Source organism: Hemitrygon akajei, chromosome 1 (assembly GCF_048418815.1).
Source record: "Hemitrygon akajei chromosome 1, sHemAka1.3, whole genome shotgun sequence".
Classification (NCBI taxonomy): domain Eukaryota; kingdom Metazoa; phylum Chordata; class Chondrichthyes; order Myliobatiformes; family Dasyatidae; genus Hemitrygon; species Hemitrygon akajei.
In genome coordinates this window covers 159,113,470-159,137,621 of record NC_133124.1, presented here as the reverse complement: position 1 = coordinate 159,137,621, position 24,152 = coordinate 159,113,470, and the positions used below count along the sequence as shown (strand labels likewise).

General features: G+C 45.2%; 1 protein-coding gene across 1 annotated transcript; it reads right to left on the bottom strand.

Moving 5' to 3' along the window:
* Window positions 1-785: 785 nt before the first annotated feature.
* On the bottom strand, window positions 786-17,555 carry LOC140734357 (zinc-binding protein A33-like). The gene is made up of 6 exons (XM_073058254.1): window positions 17,145-17,555; window positions 16,359-16,454; window positions 15,709-15,942; window positions 14,335-14,357; window positions 14,134-14,252; window positions 786-1,339 (listed from the first exon to the last, which is right to left on the bottom strand). Exons 1-6 carry the CDS (start codon window positions 17,553-17,555, stop codon window positions 786-788), a joined length of 1,437 nt encoding a protein of 478 aa, XP_072914355.1.
* Between the last annotated feature and the right edge of the window lie 6,597 nt (window positions 17,556-24,152).

The window sequence follows — 24,152 nt, the reverse complement described above, 5'->3', positions numbered from 1 at the left end:
ACAGAGCCATGAGAGAGAAGCTTGCCCAGGTGAATTGAAGGAGGATATTAAGGGGATGACGGCTGTGCAGAGGTCACTGAAGTATCTGGGAATAGTTTACAAGGTGCAGGGTAGACATGTCCCACAGAAGAAGTTCTCAAATTGCAGGGGTTGGAATCCGTGGCTGACAAGGGAATTTAAGGACATCGTAAAATCTGTGGAAATGGCATATAAGGTAACAAATGTGTTGGGGTTGGATTATTAGGATGCATTTAAAATCCAAGAAAGGGTAAATTAAAAAACAAAAACATTTTAAGAAGGGATATATTCAGGCAGAGTAGTAAATACGTGGGAGTTCTCTGCCACAGGCTGCGATGGAGGCCATGGATTTACTTAAGACGGAAGTTGATCATATCCTGATTGATCTGGCCATCAAAGGATATGGCAAGAAGGTAGGCATATAGGATTGAATGGGATCCGGGATCAACTGTGCTGAATGGCACAATTCTGCTCCTGTGTTTTAAGGTCTTAACATGATTCCCCCTGAGTGCCCTCTTACAGTCAGTATCGCCCCCAATGGTTCAATAAAAACTGTCCATGAACGATTGGACTTTAGGACACGGGGGAGCTCAGGACCCGCCACCCACGGCTGCTGCTGAATGCGCACTGTATCTGTTTGGTTGACAGATGTGGTAAACGAGTTAAAATTATGGTTCGGTAATTCTCACATCGTGTTTATTGCACTCTTCGCACATTTATATTTACAGGGATTTTAGTCCTGACGCCGGTCCTGAGATCCGACCCGTTTACAGACCCGGAGCGGAACCGCTACAGATTCTCAGCCACTCGTTCTCATCCCAAGTCGCGAAGAAAGGAAAAAGTTTCACCGTGAATGTATTCCCAGTGAAGGTGTGGAGATGGGACTTTGTCTCTGCGTTGTAAAATGAAACTGTCCCGGACTCGTAACTGAGATAAACTCCCACCCTCCCGGGGATGGGAACAGCAGGGAGACAGGACTCAGGGGAGGGGAGAACAATGGTCATGTCACAATTCCGATGTAACACGTCATCATCACGCCCGATGACCCAGAATCCTGTCTCTGGACTCAGAATGAACAATCTCCCCCTCTCCACAGACTCTGCGGCGACTCCCAGGCACCAGTCATTATTGCACGCCACCTCCACCTCCCAGTAACGTCTCCCCGATGTGAATCCGTCTGATCCCAGCACACATTCCCAGTATGTGAATTTCTTCCCGGTGTCAGGGAGATGCCCCCGGATCCCGGTCCGTCTCACACTCTTCCTATCCTCAGACACCTCGAGACACGGATTCGCCGTTTCCACATCCAGGGTGACAGAGACTGGGGAGTGAAGCAGAGAATTAGAAAGTCATGCAGAATCAGGCAGCGCAGCACCGGGAATCGTGGGGAGACCCGATCAGCGCTGCTTCGGGACCGGTGGAAGGGCCGCTGGGCCTTAGGCGCGGTCGAGTGGCCGACACAAACCTTTCCTGTGGTTTGACCCGACGAAAGCGGATGGGCAACTAATGTCTTCCCAAGAAATTTCCGCTGGGTAGAGAGCAGAGATTTCTCGATCAAACAGACACTAAATACTGGAGGAACCGAGCGTGTCAGGCAGCCTGTGTGGAGAGAGAAAGTCTACGTTTCAGGTCAACATCTTCCCTCAAGAACAGAAATAAATAGGGGAGATAGACAGCAGAAACGATTACTGGAAATGTGTGGATTAAGATGGGAAGAGGGTGAGTGGATGGATTTTAACAGGAAGGCACAGACGCTCTTTGGCCCAACTCGTTCGTGCCGACCAACTTGCTTTAATGAGCTAGTCCAATTTGCCCATTATTTCTTTCCACCTTTCTTATCCATGTACCTGCCAAGATGTATTTTTAAATATTGTCACGGTACCCATCTCTACAGTTGATCAAGGGTGCGGTGTAACCACAGATCACCCTCTTCCCTGTCCACCATACCATGAATTTTAGTGTCACCCGCAAACCTACTGAATTTGTCCCCTACATTTTCATACAAATCATTAATATGATTGTCAAACACACGTGGTCCCAGCACCGACCTCTGCAGGTCACAGGCCTCCAGTCCTCTGTGTTTAAGACGCACTTGGACGGACACTTCAATACGCAAGGCACAGAAGGAGACTGACCTAATGCCGGCCAATGGACGAAAGTAGATGGTAAATAGGTCAGCACAGAGGTGATGGGTCGAAGAGCACTTTTCTATGCTGTACGGAAATGGCTCTGTGAATTGAACGGCGAAGAACCCCAAAACTCTCCCCATCCCCACACGGGTGCTGAGAATTCCAAACAGACAGTGACACCAGACATTTGACTACTGAGACATAGGAAACATCCTCCCTGTATCCTGCCTGTTGACCCCTGTAAGATTCAAAATTAAGATGTGCGTTTCTGACAGGTCCGGGTTAAAGTCAAAGGACAAATGTGATTTAATTATGTCTGGGTTAAAGTCTGTAAACAAGTGTGATCTAATTATGAATGCAGAAGCCTTGACAAAATTAACTGTTTGTGGAATCATTGAAGTCCTGAGATATGGACTATTGTTTTACAGAAACGTGTAAAAAAACAACTCCAAATATGGAATGGGAAAACACTGTGTACCTCCCGAGTCAGGGAGGGGAGGGGTAAGGAAGAAGGATAAAACCTGCTGCCCTGTAAGGTTCAGGGTTCCCTTCTCTGAGGGGGCCCAGCTCTGCAGAACTGTTAATAAACTTTGTTTCCTTGAATTTGTCTTGAAGCCATTATTCGGGAGCGTGACTCGTTTCTGACAACTTGGGGCGCTCGTCCGGGATCCACACTCCAGCCGTGAGGGGAGCAAGGAAGGACATCGGAGAAGGTGCACCCTGCCGAGTTCGGCAGTCCCTGATTCCTTGCTCGTCGCCCCGCGCGGCTTGAGCGAGTGATATCCGGCGGACTCAAGGAAACAAAGAGGGGTTGTCGAGGCAGTTGAGACAGTGAGCGATCGAGTAATTTCTATGCACAGGTCCCAGGTAAGAAATTGAATTCCTGTAGAGACGTAGTATACAAGAATCGTGGAACTGCGGGGTTCCTGCAGGTGATTTCTCCTGTAGAGACGTAGTACACGAGAATTGTGGAACTGCGGGGTTCCTGCAGGTGATTCTTCCTGTAGAGACGTAGTACACGAGAATTGTGGAACTACGTGGTGCCTGCAGGTGAATTCCTGGGCGATCGCGGGAATACAGGTTCCGGAATTGGACAGGAGTGACCGAGCTAGGTGGGTCACATTCAAATTAAATTCCTGCAGAGACGTAGTGCACGAGAATTGTGGAATTACGGGGTGCCTGCGGGTGGATTGGAACCGAGCAAGTCCTGGAGATGGGGAATAAGGGGTCTAAGAGAGAAAAGGGTATAGGAAATCCAGGCGCCAATGATGAAAAATACCCCGGGGTACCCCCTGATAGTCCGTTGGGACGGATGTTAGAAAATTGGGATTATGGGAGGCGAAAGGGGAAGTCAAAGAAAAAATGATACAGTACTGTGAATTCTGGTCCCGCCAGCCGATCCAAGGGTCGGCTGTGTGATGGCCTAAGTTCGGGTCTAGCGAGGATTGGGTACAACAAGCCCTTAATCTGTACGTGAATTCAAAACCTAACGTTAAACTCGAAGAAAGTGATTATGCCCTATGCTGGTTACCAACGACAAATAGTTATAAATTGAAAACGATAAATGAAGGGGGACAGAAAAAGAATACATGGGAGGTGCACGACCACCTGCCGCCCCATATGTGCCCCCTACCGCTTCGCAAATCGAAGACCTTGAGACGGAGGTTGGCCAACAGCTGATTCGTGTTGAATTTGAATCGAAAGCATGGCCAGAAAAAAAAAACAAAAAAAAAACTGGAAAAACTAGAAGATTGGAATACTAAACCCTTAAGTGAACTACTTAGGGAGGCACAGAAAGTGTTTGTAAGAAGGGATGAAGAGAAACAAAAGAAGACGGCAAGGATAATGGTCCAGACAGTGCGACAAGTAACCGCAGATAGTAGAGAGAGAGACAGGGTCCATGGTTGGATCGAGGTAGTAGCCAGGAGCAAGGAGGAGGGCTAAGGAAGGCTTTAAGATGTTTTCACTGCAACGAAGAGGGACACTTCAGGCGCGAGTGCCCCAGATACCGACGGGAAGTGCGCTCGTACGCTATGATGGAAGATGAAGACTAGGGAGGTCGGGGGTTCCACCCCTTGGGGATGAATTATCGGCAGGAACCCCTGGTAAATTTAAAAATAGGTCCCCAAGGGTCAGATACAAATATTATGGTAGATTCGGGTGCCGAAAGATCTAGCGTAATCCAGATACCTCCCGGCGCCCGAGCCGGAACAAAGGTAATGGGAGTATCCGGTATTGGAGGCAAAATAATACAAGTACCTTTTATAGAAAACGTGAAAATTGAACATGAGGATAGGGTAACGGGACAGGACCTACTTTTTTTACCCTCTGCGAGATTCAACCTGCTCGGGCGGGATCTGCAAGTCAGGCTAGGCATCGGGACTGTGCCCAGGAACGGGAAGATAATGGTACAGCTGTTTGCCCTCCGGGAAGAAGACGATAGGAAAATAAGCCCGGAGGTATGGTACCAGGAAGGGAACCGGGGGGGTTTGAACGTCCCCCCTTGCAAATCTCACTATTACCTAACAGTTCGCCAGTACGGAGGAAACAGTACCCTATTTCAATGGAAGGAAGAAAAGGGCTGCAGCCGGTGATTGAAGGACTGACCGCTGACGGACTACTGGAGGAATGTATGTCACCGTATAATACCTCAATACTCCCGGTGCGAAAGCCAGATGGGACTTATCGGATGGTACAAGACCTGCGGGGCCTAAATGCAGTAGTCCAAACCCGATACCCGGTAGTGCCCAACCCTTACACACTGATGAGTAAGATCTCCCCTGACCATGAATGGTTCAGTGTAATAGATCTGTTACGTACCCGTGACACGTGACAGTGGTACCCTTGTCACGTGACTGGGGTTGAAGTTATACTGGTCTTGAGGTAATGGTCTTGTGATGGTGGAGTGATGTCATTTTCCCGCCAGTAGAGGTCATGTGACAGGTTTTTTTTACAGGGTATAAAAGGAAGACCCACCCTGTCAGGTGGGGCAGTTCGTGGCGGGATTTGCCAAGCTGACTTCATATCACTGCGTGATTTAATGTGATGACGCAGTTTAGTTGAAAAATGAAGTTTTATAAAATGCCTAAAGTTTAAAAGGTCATTGCCAGCGGTTTCTTTGCTGGTGGAGAGTGAAGAAAAGTTTGGAAGATAAAAATCGAGGAGAATCGATTTTCGACGTTGGATTGGTTACGACCTTATGTGATCCTCATTCGGAAGGATTTCGTTGACTATTCTCGCTGTTAATCCCTGGGATGACCAGAAAAGATTTGAGAGTAGTGTGGAAGAAAGGTCAGTACCTTTAAGACGTTATATTTTATAAAATTCTTCGTGGGAAAGTTAGACGCCGGGGAATCGAAGGACAACGACGTGGAAGAGAATTTAAATCGCCTTAAAAAGTCTCTCCTTTTAAAAGGACTGTGAGCTTTTGAACTTTCGCAATACCGTTTTAAAGAACTGTTTACTTTCGGCATACCGCTTTAAAGAACTTTTTTTTCAATACCGTTTTAAGAACTGTTTGATCTGCAACGCTATTAAGAACTGTTTAAACAGCCGCACAGCTGTTGTTTCCCGGTCACGTTTGAGTTTGTTTACTTTTGAGGGGGTTTGTTTTCAGTGTTTAATAAACGTGTTATTTGTTATAAAAACCCTTGCCTAACTCATCTATATTTATTGTTGCCTGAATACGTAACAGATCTAAAAGACGCCTTCTGGAGTTGCCCGCTAGAAGAGAGCAGTCGTGACATGTTTACGTTCGAATGGGAAAATCCTACGACGGGGCGGAAAAGACAACTCCGGTGGACGGTCCTGCCACAGGGGTTCACCGAATCACCTAACCTATTTGGGCAGGTCTTGGAGCAAGTACTAGCAGAATTCCAATGTGCTCCAGAGAGCCAACTGCTACAGTATGTGGACGATCTATTACTATCCGGGCCAACACAGGAAGGGGTGCAGGAAGACACCATCAGACTACTCAACTTCCTGGGGAAGCAGGGGCTACGGGTCTCAAAGAAAAAGTTGCAATTTGTAGAAAAGGAAGTAAGGTATCTGGGACACCGGGTCAGTAAAGGACAGCGATGCATTACCCCAGAAAGGATAGCTGGAATAACGGGAATGTCACTACCACGTACCAAGAAGGAGATACGCACCAGTTAATTTGCGATGCACTTGATATCGAATGGAAGTACCATACCCCGTGGCATCCCCAGAGTTCGGGAAGAGTAGAACGAATGAGCAGCACCCTGAAGGCACAGCTAACCAAGTTGATGTTGGAAACCAAGCTACCATGGACCAAGTGTTTGCCGATCGTTCTCCTGAGAATACGAACTACACCCCGCAAGGATATAGGAATATCTCCTTCTGAGATGCTCTTTGGACTGCCATATTGGAATAAAAATAGAGGGGTATCCCACACTACAGGGGGGTAATTTATTTGTAAAGAACAATTTACTGGCCTTGTCCCGTTCCTTTGCAGAACTGCGGAAAAAGGGTCTCTTGGTCCAGACTCCGCTGCTCGATTTTGCTTTACATCAGATCGTGCCTGGAGATTGGGTTCTGGTAAGGACCTGGAAGCCGGAGAAGTTACAGCCACAGTGGGAAGGCCCTTTCCAGGTCCTGCTAACAACAGAGGCGGCTGTACGGACAAAAGAAAAAGGGTGGACACACGCATCCAGGGTAAAAGGACCGGTGAAGCCCGAAAGCCGCACTGAGTGGACCTGTGTTCCCGGTGAAGAACCGATGGTGGTGAGGCTAAAAAGGCAGCAAAAATGAACTCTATGTGGACTGTAACATTATTGACTGTAATATATTTGATTCTATATGTCGGGGAAATTGAAGGGAAATGTGATAAGTGCAGAACCGTGGTACGAGTGGGGCAGAGGGTGTTCCCAGAATCATTTGTGTCCCACTCGCATGTGAATGATCGCATGATCGATGCTATGATCTAAGCAAGAGAGAAACATGTTGGGAGAATAGTAAACCTTATTACCAAGTCTATAATAAAGGATACATGGGACAGGGGGGGACCATGAGAAGTCTCAGCTGTCCCAGGAAAGACCGGTGGTTGTGTATAAACAAGGGAGGGCAGTGGGACATCCCATCTACACTGGTTAAGGAACATGCAGATAAGGTAAAGGAGATTATAATACAAGATGAGAAGAAAAAGGAGGTGGAAGAGCGCGAGCAAAGGAAGGCGGCAGTGGTCTCCATGGACCCGTCTATATATCAGGAGATAGAGAAAGATATAGTCCTCCCCGATGTTAAAGAGAACCTCTTTATAGACTTAGCGACTCGGATTGCCACGAGCCTAAATGTGAGTAGTTGTTGGGTCTGTGGGGGACCGCACATGAGTGAACAGTGGCCGTGGAGGGGTGAGAGCTTGAGTGTGTGGGAATTGCTTGCGCACAATTGGACAAATGTCCCAGACCGGAAGAAGCAAAGGTGGAAATTGACCAATTACCCGGAGAGACAAGTATGTGTTGAAAGGAAGGGGAAAGTAAAGGTGGGAGAAAGTCCCTGTCGAAGCATTAAATTAGCAAAGAGGGAAGGTAATGTTACCTGGTGGCCAGAGGAGCCAGCATGGTACATAACCAGAGAACCGAATGGCTGTTGCCAGGCCGTAGGAAACGGCTCTAAACTCTGGAAGTGCAGCGGAACGAATCCTTACGAAGGGGTCCCCAGGGTCAGGGAAGTATGGAAGGAAGCAAAGAAAGGAAGATTTGCCCCGGAGGGGTTATTCTGGATCTGCGGTAATCAGGCGTATACCAAACTACCGTGGGATTGGGCGGGTGTTTGCTTCCTGGGTCTCATAAGACCGGAGTTTTTCCTCCTGCATCAGGAGGGTGACTGGAAGCTGGGAATTAAGCTGTTTGATTCATTAAGGAGAGAAACACGGGAGATAAAGGTGGGCGAGTGGGGTGATGAGTGGCCACCGGCTCGCATCATTGAATACTATGGGCCAGCGACCTGGGCCCAGGATGGGTCGTGGGGGTATCGCACTCCTGTCTACATGTTAAACCGAATTATTAGACTGCAGGCGGTGGTGGAAGTGATAACCAATCAAACGGCACTGGCATTGGAGCTGTTGGCAAAACAGCAGAGTCAGATGCGAACAGCAATATACCAGAACAGGCTGGCTGTGGATTACCTATTGGCCTCTGAAGGCGGGGTATGTGGGAAGTTCAATCTTACAAACTGTTGCCTTAAGATAGACGACAGTGGAAAGGCCGTGTTAAAAATATCCGACAAAATTCGGAAACTGGCCCACGTGCCAGTACAAACCTGAAGATCCCTGGGGAACATGAGTTGGCTAGACGGGCTACTGGGAGTTAGTTGGTGGCGCACCGCTCTCCTAGTAGCAGGCGGGGGTCTAATGATTCTCTTACTTTTGCCGTGTTTGATTCCTTGTATACGAACACTGATCAGGCTGCAGTATATTCCAGCTCCAGGCAGTAGCGATACCCCATCATGGGACAAACGAGCTAAAACTTATGCTATTAAAGAAAAAGGGTGGTGGGCCCCCTGGGAGTGAGAGAAATGCTAGCTGAAACGCACATCTTAATAAGAAAAAGGGTGGTATTGTAAGATTCAAAATTAAGATGTGCGTTTCTGACAGTTCCGGGTTAAAGTCAAAGGACAAATGTGATTTAATTATGTCTGGGTTAAAGTCTGTAAACAAGTGTGATCTAATTATGAATGCAGAAGCCTTGACAAAATTAACTGTTTGTGGAATCACTGAAGTCCTGAGATATGGACTATTGTTTTACAGAAACGTGTAAAAAAACAACTCCAAATATGGAATGGGAAAACACTGTGTACCTCCCGAGTCAGGGAGGAGGGGTGGTAAGGAAGATGGATAAAACATGCTGTCCTGTAAGGTTCAGGGTTCCCTTCTCTGAGGGGGCCCAGCTCTGCAGAACTGTTAATAAACTTTGTTTCCTTGAATTTGTCTTGAAGCCATTATTCGGGAGCGTGGCTCGTTTCTGACAACCCCTGATAAAATGCTGTGTTTCCCTAAGATCTCCTCTCATTCTTCTAAACGGAACATAGAACAGTACAGCACAGGAACAGACCCGTCAGTCAATATTAGCGTACACTTATGAGTGTGAAGTGTGAGGTGGAGGAGTGTGAAGATTCGGGACAGTAAAGGAGTTGATAATGAGAACCAGTAGGGGAGAGACGAATGGTAGATTGAAGCAGAAACAGGTGGGGGAGGGGTGTAATGCCTGTGTGTGTAGACATAACGAGAAAACATGGAGGGGAACAAAGATGGGAGATAAGGATCCCTTTGTCCCCTTTTCCCACAGACCCATCACCCGCAGCCCCTGATGGGGAAAGGGGATGAATTTACAGGGACCCTTAAGCAACATAGGTCCTGATGAAGTGTTTCAGCCCGAACCGTCCACTGCTTACTCTTTTTTATAGATGCTTCCTGGCTTGCCAAATTCCTCCAGCGTTTTGTGTTGTTGTTCCGTTTTAAACATCGTCAGATGTATAAAACATCTCCACAGCTGTCGCAGATTCACTATCCAGTGGCTGAAGAAAATTCTGCTCATCTCTGTTTGAAATGGACGTCCCTATAGACAGAGGCAGTGGCATCTGGTTCTAGACTCATCCACTATAGGAAACATCAACTCTCTCCTGATAGTTTTCAGAAAGATCTGGCGAGACCCTTCATCAGGACTTGTGTTACTTGGATTACCAGCATTTGCAGATTTTCTCGTGTTTGATTTTTAAAGCAGAAGTTGATTGGTAAACTTGTTGAATAATCAGGGCGTCAAAAGTTATGGAGATGAGGCAGGAGAATAGAGTTGAGAGGGATAATAAATCAGCCATTCTTCTAAACTCCCATGAGTACAGGCACAGAACCATTAAAAAAATTCCTCATATTTTAACTCTTTTATTTCCGGAATCATTCTTGTGAACCTCTTGGACTTGCTCCAATGCCAACACATCTTTTCCGATATACGGGACTCAAATCTGCTCACAATACTCCAAATGTGGTGTGACTAATGCCTTATAAAACCTCAGAATTACATCCTTGCCATTGTATTCTAATCCTCTCGAAATGAAAACAAACATTGAGCTTGCCGATATTACCACTGACTCAAACTACAAGTTAACTTTCTGGGAATCCTCTACAAGGACACCCCAGTTCCTTTCCCCCTCAGGCAGCACGGCCCCGGCATCAGGGGGAGACTTGGGCAGTGCGGCCCCAGGACCAGGGGGTGGGAGACACTCCAATGCCAGCGTACTTTTCTTAGATGAAGAGCTCACAATACTCAAGGTGAGGCCTCACCAGTGCCTTATAAAGCCTTGGCATCACATCCCTGCTGTTGTATTCTAACCCTCTTCAATTTAATGCTAACATTGCATTTCCCTTCCTCGTTACCTACTGACCCTACACGTTAACTTCTTAGGTGTTCTGCAGAAGAACGTCCAAGCCTATTTGCATCTCAGACTTTTGGATTTACTCCACATTTAAAAATATACAATCTGCACTATCAAATGCATGACCATGAATTTCCAACATTGTATTTCATTTGCCAGTTACTTGCCCATTCTCCTCATCCAAGTCCTTGTGCAGCCTACCTGTTTCCTCAACACTACCAGCTCCTCCACCAATCTTTGTATCATCTGAAAACTTGGCAACAAAGCCATCTATTCTATCAGTTAAATCTTGATATACAGCATAAAAAGACGCTGTCCCAACCACAACCCCTGAAAAACACCACTAGTCAATGGCAGCCAATTAGAAATGAATCACTTTACTTTCATTCATTGTTTCCTATCAATCAGCCAATTTTCTAACTATGCCAATAAATTTTCTGTAATAACATGAGCTCTTAACTTGGTAAGAACCTTCATGTGTGGCACCTTGTCAAGGCCTTCTGAACGTCCAAATATACAACATCGACTGCATCCCCTTTATTCATCCTACTTGTAATCTGCTCGAAGAATTCCAACAGGTTTTTCAGGGAAGATATTTCCTTAAGGAAGCCATGCTGACTTGTCCTATCTGGTCCAGTTTCACTAAGTATTGAATAATCTCATACTTAACAATTGACACTGACTTCTTCCCAACCACAGAGTTGAGGCTACTGAGGCTCATTACTAAAAGCATAGGGTGACATTTGCAATTATCCAGTTCTCTGGTGCCATGCCAAGATCCAGTGATTTTTGAAAGATAATTACTAATGCCTCCACAAAAAGTCTACCGCTACCTCTTTCAGAACATGAGGGGGCAGTTCATCTGGTCCGGTGACTAGTGTAACTTCAAGTCTTTCAACGTTTTGAGCACCTTTTCCCTTGTAATAGTAACTGCACTCACTTCTCATCCCTCGTACCCTTCGACATCTGGCACAATGCTAGTGTCATCCACAGTGAAGACTGATGAAAAATACTCATTTAGTTAATCTGCCATCTTGTTATCCCTCATTATTATACATCCGACCTCATTTTCTAGCAATCCTATATCCACCTCATCTCTATTTTATTTTTACAATACTTGGGAAAACAATTTGATATTGTCTGCCAGCTTGTTTTGCAAAGCCAGGTGTATGAAAAGGGCCACAAGGATTATTGAAGATGCGAGTCACCCCAACCACAAACTGTACCAGTTACTACCATCTGGGAAACGGTACCGCAGCATAAAAGCCAGGATCAACAGGCTCCGGAACAGCTTCTTTAACGAGGCCATCTGACTGCTTAGCTCGTGCTGAGACAACTGTATTTCTACGTTATATTGACCAGCATGTTATATATATTATTTATCATAAACTACTATAAATTGCACATTTAAATGAAGACGTAATGTAAAAGTTTTTACTCCGCTTTTGTATGAAGGATGTAAGTAATAAAGCCAATTCAATTCAATTCAATTTCATATTTCATTTTTCCCCTCCCAATCATTCTTTTAGTTGCTCTCTAGGTATTTAAAAGCTTTCCAATCCTCTGTCTTCCTGCTAATTTTTGCTTTGTTGTTTGCCATCTCTTTTGCTTTTAAGTTAGCTTGTCTTCCCTTGTCAGCCACAGTTGTACTATATTGCCATTTGAGTATTTATTTGTGGAAAACATCTATCCCTCGCTTTCCTAATTTTCCCAGTAATGGTCACAATTTCTGCTGTGCTGTCATCCCTGCCAGCATCCCTGCCAATTTCCTCTGGCCAACTCCTCTTTCAGACCACTGTTATTTCCTTAACTCTGAAATACTGAAACATCAGACTTTACTTTCTTCTTATCAAATTTCAAGTTGAACTCAGTCATGGTGTGAACACTGCCTCCTAAAGGTTATTTAAAGTTAAGTTCCCTAATTACCTGTGGCTCAATACATAACACTCAACCCAGTAGAGCTGATCCCTTATTGGGCTCAATGACAAACTGCCATCACATAGCATTCAAGAAATTCAGACTCTTGAGATCTATTACCAACCTCATTTTCCAATTGACCTGCATGTTGCAATCTCCCATGACTATTAAAACTTTTCATTGGTCTTTTCTATTTCCAGTTGTAATCTGTAGCCCACTTTCCACCTACTGTTGAGATGCCTGTATAAGACTGCCAGTAGTGTAATTTTTACTTCTGCAGTTCCTTAACTCAACCCACAAGGATTCAACATCTTCCAATCCTACATCATATCTTTCTACTGATTTACCAGAAGAGCCATGTCATGCCCTCTGCCTACCTTTCTATACCACCTTAACTTTGAACATTCAGTTCCCAAGTATAACCATCCTTCAGCCATGATTCAGTGACAACATCATACTTGACAATCTATAATCGAGCATCAGGATCATCCACTTTACTTCTTATACTTCATGCATTGAGATTTAACACTTGGTGTACTGTATTTGCAACCCTTTTTATTCCGCATCCTAATGCACTGATACTCACCCTGCTGGCTGCAATTTTGTCCACTCATCTTTCTGTCCTATTTGACAGTCGGACTGCACTCTATCTTTGCATTTTTACTATCAGTTCTATCACTTCACTCCAGTTCCCAACCCCACCTACCACCAAATTAGTTTAAACCCTTCCCAACAGCTCTATCAAACCTCTCTGTGAGAATACTGTTCTCCTGCGGGTCCAGGTGCAACACATCCCTTTTCACAAGATTATTCCTCTACCAGAAGAGATCCCAATGATCTAAATACCTGGAGACCTGTCCGCTGCACCATCTTCTCAGCCATCTTTAATCTACCAAATTGACCACTTTCTACCCTCTCCAGCACATGGCACAGGCAGCAATCTAGAAAGTACAACCCTGGAGGTACTGCTCTGAGATTTCTACCAAGCTTTCCAAATTCTATTTTCAGGACCTCTTCGCTTTTACTTCCAATGTCATTCCTCCCAAAATATACCAAGATATCTGGCTTTTTTCTCTCCCTCTCAAAAATATATTCAGACATGATCTAAGATGCCTTTGACACTGGCACCTAGGAGGCAACATACCACTTAGGTGTCCCATTCAAGTACACAGATTTTTCTGTCTGCTCCCCTGACTGTTGAGTTCCCTATCATTATCACTCTCCTCTTCTGCCTCTAACAAAAGTGACAGCTGTTAATCTGCATCAATCAGCGTCTGCACTCACAGCACACGAAGGATTTGTGTATTTTTCTGACAACTCTGGTCACCACACTGATACCCACTTTTATTCACTACAATGTCATCAAGTCAGTATTAATTTCCCAGCTCCAGTGGTAGGATTCAAATTAAGGTCTTGATGTGTTAGTGCAGTGTGCCTAGGATCAGGATACAGTTGTTTATCTTCCAGTCCCGTGTGTTGGTTGTATTGTGACCCTGTGCTGGTGTGTTCAGGGGTCTGACATCTCAATCTGACCATGTGACAGTGATGCCTCCCAGTCAGTGGAGTTGTGTGGAATAAACTTCAAGACCTCTTCAGCCCAGCCCTACAGCCAGTCTTTGCCTCAAATTGGAACTACATTGAGTCTCATGAACGGGGAGAAATGAATCTTTGTAAGTTTTACCTCGATTAATGGCATCATGTGTTTCCCTCAGCACTGTGTTCAACAAATAGGGCTGATCGAATTTTTCAAATGGTCGGGCATCATCTTTCATTGTCAATACCTGGACATCATAATTAATCCTGTAAATATTAAACTGCTATTATAAACTGCAATTGTAAACTATTTTACAAATCCAGGATTTCAGTAAAGAGTATGTCCTACCTCCTCTTCCGACGAGCTTCCTCCTGAAATAAATAAAACACAAATCTGATTAGGTCTTGGACTTACTGTCCAAATCAGGAATTTCATCCAAATCATTACAAGGTATTGAAAATTCCACCTCCCGCAGTCACAAACACACTCGAACAATACAAAACCACACAGTAAATCAAAAGGAAAGTTTCCAAAAGTTATGCCATTATTGGGAAGATGAAACTTACAAGACAAGACAAAATAAGATGGGAGAATTTAACATCAGTGGTGGATTTCATTGTATGAAGGTGGAGAAAGTATCTCTATTTATGGGGAGAAGAAATTCCAGTTGGATTTTGATAAATCTGATAAGAAATTTAATGTAGAGGATGTGGAAATCACTGCCACATGATTGTTGTAAGTGGAACCACAGAAATTGAATGTAATGGGCAAACTCAATAAAATCGAGGGACCATGTAGTTCAGGCACTGTTACTGAGTGTAGTGAGCAGGTGGAAGGAGAATTGTGAAGCAGGAAAATTGATAGGAGAAGATGGACTGAATGGCCTTGTTATGATGGAGAACGGGATATAATTCCGTGTGAATCTTATCCGGAAAAGTAAAGAAAAAGTGAAAGTTTCCCTGATAAGATGGAAACCGTATAGAGAGGGTAGTTTTTATTTGTGTGTCACATTCTTTGCTCTCAGTGAGTGAAAGAGAGACCCTCACACCCACCGAACCAGAAACACTCACAGCCTGTGAGTGGAACTGTGTTAATGGGAGTTTTAGAGGATCTTCTATGTGGAAATTAAGGACAGAACCAGCAGCTCTGTGTTATGATCTGAGTAAATAATTTCAGAAAAGATTGCATTCTGTCCTGAGATATACAGAAGTTGTGGAAATCCAATTCTGGATCAAAAACACTGAAGAGTTGCAACAATTGACAGGTCAAAACTGTTTACTGCCATTTGAAAATGCTGTGTGTAGGAGCAACGTATCTGTTTTCTAAGTGCATTGTATTCTGTATTGGTTGTATATTATACTGACTAGTCATGTGAGTGGGGGCACGGTAAAGGCAAAGGTTAAGTATTCATGTTTTGTTTTGGGCAGTTTTGAGCTGGGGATGGACAGATGCCACATCATTTGCTGATCGCTTCAATGCTGTTTAATTACGATTAATTACGCTTAAGTTTCTTTGCTTCAAGATTGTATCTTGTTGATGAAGGATCGAATACATATCTCTGACATTTTGGAATGTCATTATTGGAGTGATTGGAGGGTGCGTCATACAAGCCATCAGCAGGAATTGACTTGATAGAATTGGCCGCTGTGCTGTGTTTATTTCAAATATACCACTGTTCATTTAGTCCCCTTTGACAGAAACAGATTGAAATAGTTCCCTCACCTTGAGAAATATCACACTGTCTTTTTGATCCATCTGTTCCTTTAACTTTGAGATTTCCTCCTGAATAGTCCTTATATTCTCTTGAATCTCTCGAAGATTTTTTTCCATTGCATTTAGAATCCTCTCCTCTTCCTTCCTGAGATCCCTGAGTAAGCTCTGCTCTTTCTCAGTGATAATCTGGCACAGTTCAGCAAACTGAGATGTAATGTGAGTCTGAACACTGTTTGACTGTTCCTGTTGCATGAAAGATGAAGATTAATTTACTGTATTACTGTGTTGTATATCCTTATGACATTAAGGTGACCATTCGGTGCATTGGGGTCCATACTACTTCTGAGCCATTCCCGTCAACCCCATTCTCTCATGTTTTCCTGAAAACTATTCTCCCTCATTGACCCATTAACTCTTAGCTAAGTCACATACACCTTCCCCCACCTGCATAGGGTTAATTGTATTAACCATTCATCCAGAGGGTCCTTGGAATGTGTCTGAAATTGTCGTGGTCACAGGGGAAAAATGCAAACTCCACAAAGACAGCACCAGAGTTCAAGATCGGACCCAGGTCACCGGATCTGCAATACTCTGCTATTCTGCATCAATGGGAGCAAAACTAATCAGTAATATCAGACATTCCGCTCAGGAAGCCTCACCTGAACTCTGAAAATCTTCTCTTTCTGCTGCTGCTCCTTTTCCTGGAAGTCTGATTTATTTTTAGTGAGAGAGTCTAAGGAAGATTTTAGCTGATCCTGGAAATGCAAAGAAAATCGAAAGGAAAAAAAAAACGAAGGAAATAAATGATTAAACCCGAATATCACACACAACCTGCTGGGGAACTGAATGAGTCAGCCAGCATCTATGCATCTATGCAGGGGAAATAAACAGTCTGGATAAGACCCTGCATTAGAACTGCGAAGGAATGGGACAGAAGTCAGAATAAAAAGGTTGGGAATGAGAACCAGCTGACAGGTGACGGGTCAGACAACGTGAGGGGAACGTGGGGGAGGGTGATCAAGTGAGAAGCTGAGAGGGACAGGTGGAAGATGTAAAGAGCTGGAGAAGAAGGGACCTAATGCAAGAGGGCACTCGACCAAGGGGTAAACGGAGGTACTTGGGGTTGTTTCGGGCAATGAATGGTGACGAGGGAGGGAGTGGTAGGAGTCAGGTGTAGCACTTGCCCCGTTTTCAAATATCGGTGTCAGGAGGGAGATCAGTGGGGAGGAGCGAGTGGATAATGGAATTACGTCGAGAGCGATCCTTATAGACAGCGGAGAGTTGCAGTGGTGGAGGATGGGAATGGGCTTTTGGAAGTAAAGATGTGCTTCGTGGTAGAATCTCACTGGAGATGGCGAAAGCTGAGGGAATGATTTGTTGTTTATGGAGGCTCGTGTCTTGGACAATGGACGATGGGGTGAGCAACAAATTTGGATTAGTTTTACCTTGTAGAGTGTAACAGCTTCTTTAATCGGCATGAAGCGGTGCTCTCTGTGTTTCTGCGCATCCCTACAGATCAGACAGATCAGTGTCTTGTCCGTTTCACAAAACAGCTTCAGTTCTTCCTCATGTTCCTCGCAGTGACGTTTAATTCCCTTCCCTTTTTGATTCAGGTTTAGATTTCGAGCTTTTTCAGCCAGATTTGCTAAGGCTCGATTGACCCTGAGGGTGCGGTCAGCAAACACCTCTCTACATACCGGGCAGGAGTTTCTCTCCTCTCTTTCCCAACACCGTGTGATACAAGAGCGACAGAAGTTGTGCCCACACTGTAGTATAACCGGATCGGTGAAGAAATCCAGGCAAATCGGACAAATTACCTCTTCGGTCCAACTATCGGCCTTTCTTTTCGAAGCCATGTTAACTCCCAGCACTTCCTGATTCAGAATGCTTTCACTTTCGGGGAAATGCTGATCCTCTGCAGTACCGCGACTGTTCACCACACGCGCTGCAGCCTCAGGGAATCAGCACGGTTTTGTTGAATGTGTTCCGTGGTAAATAGGTCGCAACAGAAATGCAAACTTGGTCATTGACTGCCTAAGCCGGGCTGCGAAAGGAGGAGTGTTGGGCATGGCTCTAGTAAACCCACCCCATAAAAACCCTGTGCGACAGAAACGTCTGCTGAATCTCCAAATGCCACAACTCTGGTATCGCAAGGACCTGGAAGACGATTGACGTTTTGTAATGAAAGGAGAAACCACAGGGCCGATCAACCCCCGGTCCTGACCAGAGGAATCTGGCGGGCTGCAGTTGGCAGTTTTTGTCCCGGTAGGCGCAATGGGCTAAAGAAGAAGCAGAACAGAAATGAAGCCGGAGAGAAGAGCCCTATTCAGTCTAAAGTAGGTCTGAAAGGGGCAAGTTCTGAGAAGAGCGGCACTAAAGACTGCAGGTGTTGGAATCTGGAGTAAAAAACATGATGCTGGAGGATCTGAGCGGGTCATGCAGCATCTGTGGAGAGAAATGTACAGTCGACTTTCCGGGTCGAGATTCTTCATCCGGACTGTCTCATTCCCGAGATGTCGATTCTCCACTTCCCTTCACAGACCCACTCAGTTCCTCCAGCTGCTCGATTTTGTTTTTTCTACAGGTTTAAGAGAGATAGACGGGTGTAAAACCGGGGTTAAGTAAATATTGAAAGCAGCAATTAAATCAGTTCATGCCACGAAACTGGAGATGTAGGGAGAATATTGTGCTGTGAGGAGACAGATGCAGTGGTGATGACCGACCTGTGGCTGCAGGAAAAAGCACAGGACTGGACATTCCACGTCATAGAGTGGAAAACATTATTTTTTTTTCTCGGGCGAAGCATTGATTTCCACTGTCCTTCCTGTGAAGAAACTTCCCGACTTCAGCCATGTCGGTCCCGACTCCTACCTCACTCTGGATACAATCCAGAAGTTGATTTTTTTTTTATCAAAATAAACTTTATTTACCATACTAATATTCACTAGGATAAAAGATGCAATGACTTTACCCAATTAATTTACATTTGCTTTCAATGTGGTATTTAGTGTTGTTATATATTCCTTAAGACCAATAGGACTGTTGTGGCTCATGTAACCCCTTGAGGTGGTTCACTACTAAAATAATTGAGAGGCTTCCTCAGCCAACCCGGCCCCTCCCTGTCCAGTAGTAGAGGAACCCTATAGCTCTAATGATGACCCTGTAGTCTGAAATGTGCCAGTGAGCAGCATTCCAGTACGACAGGGGTTCCCAACCATTTTTATGCCTTGGACCAATGCCGTGGTTTATACCATTAACCGTGGACCGCAGGTTGGGTACCCCTGCTCGATGTACATCTCGATGTGATGCAGACTAACAAGTTTTGGGCGTCTTTCCCAGAGTTTATGATCTTCCAGCAGCTCTTGACGTCTCTCTTCCTGTGCATCCTGAGACCAACCCAAAGATCAGTGATACTTCTGTCACAGGCCCTTGCATCTTTCTCCACATATCTTCGCCAGCCCAGAGTCCACAAAGAGATGAGTGACTGTCTCGTCTCCACTGCAGTAAGCCAGGGGCAGTGCACTGTAGGAGTGATCTCTGAGCATGCAGCAAGGATCAGACAGGGATGGCCCCTCTCACCGCCAGCCAAGTGACATTATTGGTTGATCTGGTGATGAGGCATTCTGCCAGATGGTCTGTACTGTCTGCTCAGGGAACCACACCACTGTGTCCATCCAGTCCTCTCCTGCAGTAACTGCAGGACATTCCGTGACGACCACTGTCTGATGTTCTTGTGTACAAAGTTGCTGGTCTGAAAGAACTGTAACCAACTTCATTAACACAAGGTTCACAATGAGATCACGTTGAACAAACTAGTTCATCACCCTCTTGATGAACCAACAGAATGTATTGGATTTGGCACAATACATCACGGATGAAGCCCGCTAAACCATTGAGCATCTCTACAAGAAACGCCATAGGAGCAAAGCAGCATCCGTCATCCGACATGCTCACCAAGCAGGCCAAGCTCTTGTCTCGCTGCTGCAATCAGGAAGAAGGTACAAGAGCCTCAGGACTCGCACCACCAGTTTCAGGTACAGTTACTGCCCTTCAACGACCGAATTTTTGAACAACAGATGATAACTAGAACACCTGGCTTGGCAGTGAACCAGGGATCACAAACTCAAAATCTGAGGTCACCTCAGCAGGACTGTGATGAGGAGAAATTTCCTCACCCAGAGTGCAGTGAATCATTGGAATTTTCTACACGTTTTCTAAATTCAGAACACATATTAAGGGGCTCAATCATGATGGGAATGTTGTAGGAAAGTGGCGCTGAGATAAAAGTTCAGACATGTTAGAGTATTTAACTGTATTTAACCACACTTAGAGTATTGTGCTCAATTCTGGTCACCTCATTATAGGAAGGATGTAGAAGCTATGGAGAGGGTGCAGGGGAGATTTACCACAATGTTGCCTGGATTGGAGAACAAGTTATATGAAGCAAGGCTAGCAAAGCTGGGACATTTCTCTTTGGATTGTAGAAGAATGAGAGGGGACTTGATAGAGGTCTACAAGATTATGAGAGGCATAGATAGGGTAGATAGTCAGTACCTGTTTCCCAGGGCACCAATAGCAAACTCCAGAGGGCATATGTACAAAATTAAGGGAGGGAAGTTTAGGGGAGACATCAGTGGTAAGTTTTTTTACACAAAGGGTTGTGAGTGCCTGGAATTATGTGCCAGGGATGGTGGTGGAGGCTAAAACCTTAGGGGTATTTAAGAGCCTCTTGGACAGGCACATAGATGAAAGAAAAATGGAAGTTTATGGGGTAGTATGGGCTTAGTACTTTTTTTAAAGGATTATATGGGTTGGCACAACATGGAGGGCTGAAGGGCCTGTACGGTGCTGTAGTGTTCTATGGTTCTATGGATCTGTGTTCTGAGTAAAAGGTAGAACCAGCGTGAGGGGCCAAATGGCAACACCTGCTCCCGAGATGGCCTGTTTCCGTGCTGTAATTGTTAATTGTTCTTGTTTTCTAAAACAGCAGTTTACCTTTGCGCCTTGTTCTCCCTTGGCCTTCAGCCTGTCGGATTGCACAGTGGAGTGGTGTGAGCTCCGGAGAGCCATCAGAAGCTGCTGTGTTTATTTCATGTTCTCGTTATTTATTGCTATTGATTTATAGTTGCATTTGCAGAGTTTGCTGTCTTTTGAGCTTTGGTTGACCTTTCACTAATGCTGTGTTAGTTAATAGGAACAGCCCACAGATCAGAGAGCCTTCTGTCACACAGCTCCTGTGTCACAAGCCCTTGCATCTTTCTCCACATATCTTCGTTGGCCCTCAATCTGCAAAGAGGTGAGTGACTGTCTCATCTCCACTGCAATAATCTTGGGGTAGCGCGCTGTGGGAGTGATCTCTGGGCATGCAGCAAGGATCAGACTGGGAAGGCCCCTCTCACCGCCAGACACGTAAGGTCTTGCTGCCTGTTGGTGAGATCTGGTGATGAGACATTCTGCCAGATGGTCTGGACTGTCTGCTTAGGGAACCATTTCACTGTGTCCATTCAGTCCTTCTCCTGCAGGAACTGCAGGACAGTCTTTGCTGACCACGGCCTGATGTTCTTGTGGTCAAAGCTGTTGGTCTGAAAGAACTTCATGAACACAAGTTCATATCGAGAGCACAATGAACAAAGCAGTACATCTCCCTCCTGATGAACCGACTCAAGGTATTGGTTTCGGCCCAGTACATCACAGGTGGAACCTTCCCAGCCATTGAGTACATCTACAAGAGACCCTGTCGTAGTAAAGAACCATCCATCATCAGAGATGCTTACCACCCAGGCCAAGCCCTTTTCTTCCTGCTGCAATGATGTAGAAGGTACAAGAGCCTCAGGACTCGCAACACCAGGTTCAGGAACAGTTACTGCCCCTCACCGATCAGGCGCTTCACCGGTAGTGGATAACTACACTCGCTTACCCATCCACTGAGATGCTCCCACAACCAAAGATCACACTTCCTCAGTATTCTCTTTCTCTTTTTGCACTATATTTTAAATTTAATTTTTATACATATGTGGCATCCATGCCCTCAATTCACCCCTGTTGCCCCGCCAATATTGCAATACTTTGGTGCAACTATGGTGTAATGAACACCCACCCCAGTACAGGCCTGCAACACAAATATCACACAATACACCAAAGGCGAGTAAATAATTGCAACTTTATAGTTATTTCTTAGTGATGGGTTAGTAGAAACAGATAACCTAAAGGTGACAAATCAGTAAGTTTATCAGTTTGTGCACATCATATTTTAATACGTTGGAGCTCATGCCTCCGGTTCCATTCACAACAACCTTCTGAGCCTTCGGCCACCGTCTGAGCCACCGACATCCAGTATCCGCTGCCCTGGAAACTCTGTCCACTCCTCAGACATCCGTCCTCCTTGCTCTCCTCCGAAAAAAGACCGTGAACTCCCACTCAGCTCACAGATGCAAGATAGCTTAACAATTCTCCATTGGTTAGTTCCCCCCACCCCCCACCTACAGTTTTAACCCAAGCATTCAAAATACAGAAACTCATTGCAACATTAAGTAATATTACAGGGAAGTCATTTCATTATGTTACGTACCCCGTAACTGGGTCACTTACCAGCAAAGATAGACAGGTCCGTTGAAGTCTGATGGTACTATTTTTTAAAGTTTTTATTTATAAAGGGGCACAAAAATAAGGTTAATACAAACATTCAGATAATATACGTCGTCAATACTCAATCTAAAGCGTGGGTATAGTAATAATCATCAATAAGAAATAGCTCTATCATTTGTCTAGGGGTAATATATTGTCCATTGGAAATATAAGAGTCACTCAGTTCCTGCAGGCTTCTGGCTTTTGGGGGACTGCTGGGTTTTCACTTGTTGGAGAGAGAGAGAGAGATTTGTGAGAAAAGAAACTTGCCTGGGTCTTTTGATGAGGTCAATCCGTTGAGTTGGGGGAGTTGGTTCCCCGTTGTTACTTCAAGAAAATCGTTTCTGTGGTACCCGCCACCGGCTCCCAGGCACGGGAACCGAACACACGTGGCTTCCTTCAAATGGCTGCCCGTTATTACGAGATCGCTAGCGTCTCTTCTGGTGTGTCTGAGGGGCCGTCTCTACAGCCCCTCTTTTATCTGGACTTACGGGATCTCAGATGTCAATCAGGTCGGGATGATGCAATCTCTCCCCGTCACCCAGCCCACGTTGCCCTGAGGGCTTGCACGTAGCCCAGTTCCCCAATCCACAAAGGTGTCTCCAAGAGACAATGGCCGTTATCCGTGGCTTTGTCTTGCCGAGGGGCCAGGACACATTCCAAAACCTTGAGGATTCTCTCTCATTTCCTGGGTCCAAGACCCGAATTAATAGCGATCTTGCGATTCTCAAGAAGGAGGGGGCTGTGGTCATAAGACCTCCCCTCTTAAAAGCGTTTTTCACCAGCGGTTAAAAATGGAGTGGTACAGAGTCTTACAGGATTTTTGAATCTAACACAATACAAAAGCTTTTCTTTTCACTACAGAGCAATACAGTTATACATTTAATTCAGCATCTAAACAGTTACCGATTACAGTGTCACTTCCTTTACTAGCTTAACATCTTGTACCTTACTAAAGTCTTATAGCATTAGACTTCAACTTAATAACCACCTACTTTTTTTTCTTCAACAAACAAAACTAACGAGTTGTGATCCCCGACGGGGAGCCAGGCAGGCTTCCAAGGGGTTTGTCTTTATTATTCACATGCTTTGCTGAAATCCCGTACAACCGGCTGTGCTATTTAAAAATGGCGCCCTTCATTAACCGTCGTCTCTTTTCCGGTGAGTTCCTACGGGTGGAACTCGGGTAGTTTGGCGAGGTAAACTCCCGCCCGCCTCGTTCATAGGGGTTATTTTATCAACACAGTGTCCCAACTTTAGACCATTTCCACCCAATTCTTTGATTTTACACAGGTGGCCAGCCCTCTCGTCAGGACCCTTCAGGCTATTGGTTTTTAATTCGAACTCTTTGTTCAAGCAGCATTTCAGATTCTGCCTCGTCACACCCCATTCTGGAATAACAATAGGGTGGGGGGCCCCAGCAACTCCCGGCTTAATCTGTAAGCGATCTGCAGGGTTTAAAATTTCTTCATTCGATTTTGGTACTGCAGATTTTCCGTTTCCTTCACTAATAATATTTATCTCCCCAGTTTGGAGCTCCGCATTAAGTTTCACCACCCCTTCGAGCACAAACCTCGGGGAACTCTCACTTCCCACGATTACAAAGGTTAACCCTTTCTACACTGAACCCAGTCTATCTGACCCAAAAGGACGGCCGTCTCGTTCAGCTGAATCAGATACCTCAGTCTTTTTCTGAGCTCCGTGACTAGGTTCAGGACCACGTGCATCCCCATCTTGGACACACTCAAACGGGACATTGACCTCTTCCAGGCTTTCAATACCCATACCTTTTTCAAATTCTAAATTCCCCTGATCCTCCCAGGTAATCT

What these genes read in the sequence shown, in the direction of transcription:
- LOC140734357 (XM_073058254.1), bottom strand. Translation starts at nt 17,555, where the DNA reads ATGGCTTCGAAAAGAAAGGCCGATAGTTGGACCGAAGAGGTAATTTGT. An exon ending in ACAGTGTGATATTTCTCAAG is followed by an intron (nt 14,358 to 15,708) that starts GTGAGGGAACTA and finishes TATTTATTTCAG; the next exon opens with GAGGAAGCTCGTCGGAAGAG. An exon ending in GAAGCTCGTCGGAAGAGGAG is followed by an intron (nt 14,253 to 14,334) that starts GTAGGACATACT and finishes TAATATTTACAG; the next exon opens with GATTAATTATGATGTCCAGG.